Raw genomic sequence first — 5,041 nt, 5'->3', positions numbered from 1 at the left:
CGGCGCAACGGCCGCTGCTGTGTGAGCGTGTGTGTGTATGAGCACTGTTCGACGCAGCGGCGGTGCCCGGGTGACTGGGTCGGCGCACGGCTGCAGGGCTTGCCCTACCGCTGCATCTCCCCATGCGCTGTGCCTGTGACCGGCCGAGGGCGGGGGGGGTTGAGTGTAGGCTGAACACCTTGCTGTATGGCAGGCAGCAGGCTAGTTAAAGGAGACGAGAAAAAAAAAAACGATTTTTTTGGAGCTTCTCTCCGTTGACGATCAGTCCATGGCCCGTTTTCTCTGTGTAGTCGCCTCCTTGGTGCTCTTGGGACTCTTCCTTGGTGCTCGTATACCTCTTGTCTAACGAAATTGCTCACTGCTTTGCTGCAATTTTTTTGTTTTTGCGCTGGCTTCGAGTGCATGGGAAGTTTTTTTTTTGTGGCGCATCCGCCATTTGTTGAATGATGTGCACACACACACACACACACACACACACACATTTCTCTTATTGCAGATGGCCACAGAGGCACAGCGCATGCCCATGTGCTGGTCGATCCGACGACGGAAATCAGACATGCGTCTTTTTTGTGATTCTTTTTTGCTCTCCTTTCCCCTGCAACCTTCTTCTCTGCCTTGCTGTGTAGGTGTGTAGGAATACCAGCGCCCACGCTGATAGTAGCGCAGCAGCACAAGAAAACAAGCACAAGCAAAATGCAGAGCACAGGTCGTGCAGGCGTCGCAGTCGGGTGTCAAGCGAGGATGTCTCCGCGTATTTCGTCGCTTCGCTTTCACTGGTAACGACGTAGGACACGCCCGCAGCACACATGCACCAGTAGAAATGCTTCTTCCTTCTTCGCCTCGGTTATTTTTTGCTCTCCCCTCTCCGTCCTGCTCCGCCTATTACCCGTGCCTTTTGTGTGCGTATGTGTGTATCTTTGCGCAAACACACCGAACGTCAAACGACAACACCGTGTCCACCGGCATGCGCCGTGCACAGCAGTGCACGGTGCTGGTTTAGCGTTTGTTGTGACACTACGGCTTTGGGCATATCTTATTCTTTTCTGCCAAAGTCGGGGGTCACGGTGCCGTCGTGTGCAGCAACCCTCCCCTCTTTCCCCTTCCCCAAACCAAGGAAAGAACGCACACGAAGAGAGTGTCTGTGCTGCGCTGAATAGGCCGCGGGTTCTTTCTCTTTAATCCTCGACACGAAGGCAGAAGAGAAGTATCGAGGAAGGCTCAGCGGCGCCGACGTAGCGTTCACCTTTCCCCCGCTGAAGTACGGTGAGTGCCGTCGCAAATCTCTTTTTTTCACCTCTACGTTTCACGGCGCGAGCACACCGTCAGCATCGTCTCTCAATTTTGCCTATCACTTTCTATTTTCTCGCTGCTCTGCCGAAACGAAACCGTGTGCTGCACTTCTCCGTGGCACTGGATAAGATACACCACAAACACCCACAAACAAAATAAAAAATAGCGAAGAGACGCCCCCCCCCCAAAAAAAAAAAAAAACTGTGTCGTACAGTATTCGCCTTTGGAACCGATCCATTGTTTTATCGACTCGTGTCCACAGGCCACGTGCACACGCACCGCAAGTGAAAGCGCAGGTCGTGCTCGAGAAGGAGAAGCGGTGAGGTACGAGCGTGTTAACCCCCAAGATGGCGGCACCCAGCGACGCACTTATCAAGAAGGTGTGCAACGCGTTCCCTGCCACCTTTGGGGTAGACACCGAGGAGGACAGAAGTCCTGCTGAAGGCCGCCTCTCACGTCCCTTCCGATACTACTTGGACACGGTGCTGGGGTCTGGGACTTCGGGAACGGTGCTCTACGCCCGTCGCGTGCGCGATGATTACCCGTTCGCGGTTAAGGTGATGGACGTAGAGGGCTACACGCCGCAGGAGATCATGCGGGCGTCGGGTGAGGTGTGCTGCCTGCTCAGCTGCGACTACTTCTCGATCGTTAAGTGCCACGAAGACTTTGTGTACAGTGACGAGAGGAATCCGGAAAGCGTTTCCATGATGGCCATGGTGCTGGACTACGCCAACGCCGGTGATCTCCGCCAAGAGATCAAGAACCGAAGCAAGACGAACCGCCCTTTTGCGGAGCATGAGGCCGGCCTGATCTTTATCCAGGTGCTGCTGGCCGTCCACCACGTCCACTCGAAGCGCATGATTCACCGTGATATCAAGAGTGCCAATATCCTGCTGTGCAGCAACGGTCTTGCAAAGCTTGGCGACTTCGGTTTTAGCAAGCACTACGCCGCTACCGTGAGCGACGATGTCGGCCGCACGTTCTGTGGCACCCCCTACTACGTGGCACCGGAGATTTGGCGGCGCCGTCCGTACAGCAAGAAGGCGGACATGTTCTCGCTCGGCGTGCTTCTTTACGAGCTGCTCACGCTGAAGCGTCCCTTCGACGGCGAGGATATCGAGGAGGTCATGCACAAGACACTTGCTGGCCGCTTCGATCCCCTGCCGGACAGCATTAGCAAGGAGATGCAAACAATCGTTTCAGCGCTGCTGCAGAGCGAACCCAAAAAGCGGCCGTCTAGTAAGACGCTGCTGAACACACCAACGTGCAAGCTGTACATCTCTGTTGTGCGGGAGATCGTGCAGAGCGGAGAGGCCAGCGGCTTCTCCGTTGAGCAGGAAACGACCATAACGCGTCAGCTGAAGCAGACGAAGGAAGAGCTTCAGGTCGACCGCCGTCGCCCACCGCTGTCGATGGAGGATGTCCTGCGCACGACTGTGAAGGTGCCCTTGAGCGACTCACCCGATCGAATCGGTTTTATCTTGTACGGAGGCAAGGTGATGAAGCAGAGCAGTGACCTTAGCTGGAAGCGCCGCTACGTGTGCGTCTACGGCGAGGTGGAAAAGGGATGCACGCTGACAGGCGACGTGGCATCCTGTCTGGTCTCGCTCGAGCTCGTGCAAGCGGTGTCTCGTGACACCCTGGAGCAGCAGTGCATTTCGACCCCTTTTTCCGACTTGGAGGATGTCTTCCCGGTGATCAGCAAGTACACGGGCTCGGATGCGGCGCACGCCTTCGCTGTGGCCTTCAAGAACGGCCGACGCATATTGTTTGACGCGGATGACGACAATGACCGCGACGGCTGGATGCGCTCCATCCAAAGCTTCCTTGGCATCGGAGACGAGGATGACTGAGTAGCGCCGCAGCGGAGGCGGGAAGACAAGCGCCTGCTGGGTACATGGGGAGAAGGGGAAGAAGCTTTCTCAGGAGTACTTCCACCTCCGCTAACCTCCATGTGTTGCTTGAGCAACTGCACTTCTTTTTGATATCGGGTCACGTGGGCTACACATTGTAGCTGCGGCACGCAGAAGATGGGGGAGGGGGAGCGTCTTTTTCGCTTGCTCTTCCTGCATCCCCCGTTACCTGCCGTGGCACTCCTGTTTCTGCCGTACCGTCCTTCCTTTCGTGTTCTCAGCTTGTTGCTTCCCCCTTACCGAGCAGCAGCCAAGGAAAAAACTGCCTCCACCCCCTCCCCCTCCCCCTCGACTGCGCATGTGCACGATTACTCTTCCACTTCTCTTGTCCTACACTTCACTCTCCTCCACCTCCTCTCTTACCGGGTGCCGTAGTAACGCTCACTTGACAAGAGCATGCAACTAACGGCGTAGAAGAGAAGGGGTAAGGGTGAGGGGAGTGCGGTGGGAGGTACATGGGCGGGGAACGTGCGGGTCGCGTGTGGTTGCTGCGCACTCACACCCTTCCTTTTTTTGTTGTTGGCAACAGCGCATTACGCAAGAGTCGCGTTTTTTTTTCCGAAGTCGGATCGTGTTTCTTTTATGTTGGCCGGCCCCCTTCTCGGTTTTGTTCTGCCTTTTCATTTTCCATGTGACCGCCTCTTTGTGGCGACCTTTTCTTCCTTCTTCATGTCTTTTCCCGGATGGGAGAACCTGCGCCGTGGGCATCCCTGCCAAGCTTGTTTTCTGCGCGCGCACGTGCTTTTCTGCACGCGTATGTGTGCTCATGTGCATAATCGTGTATTCTGTCTTCACTGGTTGCTTTCTCAAACCATCTACCTCAACTGAGTGGTTTTCTTGTTCGAGCAGGACGATCGCCCCGTCATCCCGCCTGCACGCGAGATGCACTGCCCGGCGACCCGAGTGTGAGCGCCTCGTCACGCGAAGAGGGCATCTGAAAGGAGGCACAGGAGAGGCAGAAGAGAAGGAAGGCTGCATCCAGCTCGCTCACCAGTCGCTTCACAAACGTGTATCGTGCTCACTCTACGTTCTGCGTATGCTGGCTTTCGTTGTCGCTTTCCCGATAGCTTTCTCCTTCTCCGCCGTCCCGCTGTGCAGCCGTTCGAAGCAAGGGCGACGCTCCCCGTTCCAAAGTGGGGACCGGCCTGTTTTGTACGTCTGCTGCCTCGCAGTCTCACACATGCGCCTGCCTTGCATATTTCTTTTCCGGATGACGGCTGCGCCCACAGACGTCTGTCCGTGCTTTGCACCCCTGCAGCGGCGGGTGACTGGCGGTGACAATCTGGTGTGCGGATGGTGGGCGACCTACGGCTCCCTGCTGGCATTGCGGTACCCCCGCCCCGCCAGAGCCCTCGGCCCGCCTGTTTTCCGTATAGGGGCGCCCTACCCGGCATTGTGCCGGGTACACTACGCGAGGTTCGCCGGTCGTTCGAGACTCGGAGCAAGCGTCATTTCCCGCTAGGGCGCTGCACGCGGTGACATGACTAGGCACGCGTCACCCGCGCTGCATGGGCTTTCCCCGCTGGGCGTGACTAGCGACCCCCCCCTCCCCCCTTCGTTCCATCTGCCACGGCAGAGGCGGGCGAGCCTGCCAGACACGCCGCCGACGCATGGCACCGATGGAAACGCCAGATGAAGACGGCGAGGCCATACCCCCTTCCCCACGGCCCGACCCGAGAAGGCCGTCGTGAAACAGGCCCCGGGGTGCGGGGATGCGGGGACTGCGCGGGCGCGCTGCCACGCACCGCTGGGGCGCGGCGTCCCGGTGGTGGGCAGGGCAAGGGCGGCGTTCGACAGGAAACGGCGCGAGGAGGCGCCGCACGGGACAGCGCCAAAGC

The 5,041-nt window shown here is 57.8% G+C and overlaps 1 protein-coding gene across 1 annotated transcript; it reads left to right on the top strand.

Moving 5' to 3' along the window:
• Positions 1–1,637: 1,637 nt before the first annotated feature.
• Positions 1,638–3,143, top strand: LDBPK_361590 (protein kinase, putative; the record flags this gene model as incomplete). The annotated part of the gene is made up of 1 exon (XM_003865226.1): positions 1,638–3,143. The coding sequence occupies one exon, from the start codon at positions 1,638–1,640 to the stop codon at positions 3,141–3,143; it is 1,506 nt and encodes a 501-aa protein (XP_003865274.1).
• Between the last annotated feature and the right edge of the window lie 1,898 nt (positions 3,144–5,041).

This window comes from Leishmania donovani, chromosome 36 (genome assembly GCF_000227135.1).
Source record: "Leishmania donovani BPK282A1 complete genome, chromosome 36".
In the NCBI taxonomy this organism is placed as follows: domain Eukaryota; phylum Euglenozoa; class Kinetoplastea; order Trypanosomatida; family Trypanosomatidae; genus Leishmania; species Leishmania donovani.
Note: the sequence above shows the minus strand (reverse complement) of the source record. Positions and strands in the feature narration are given on the sequence as shown.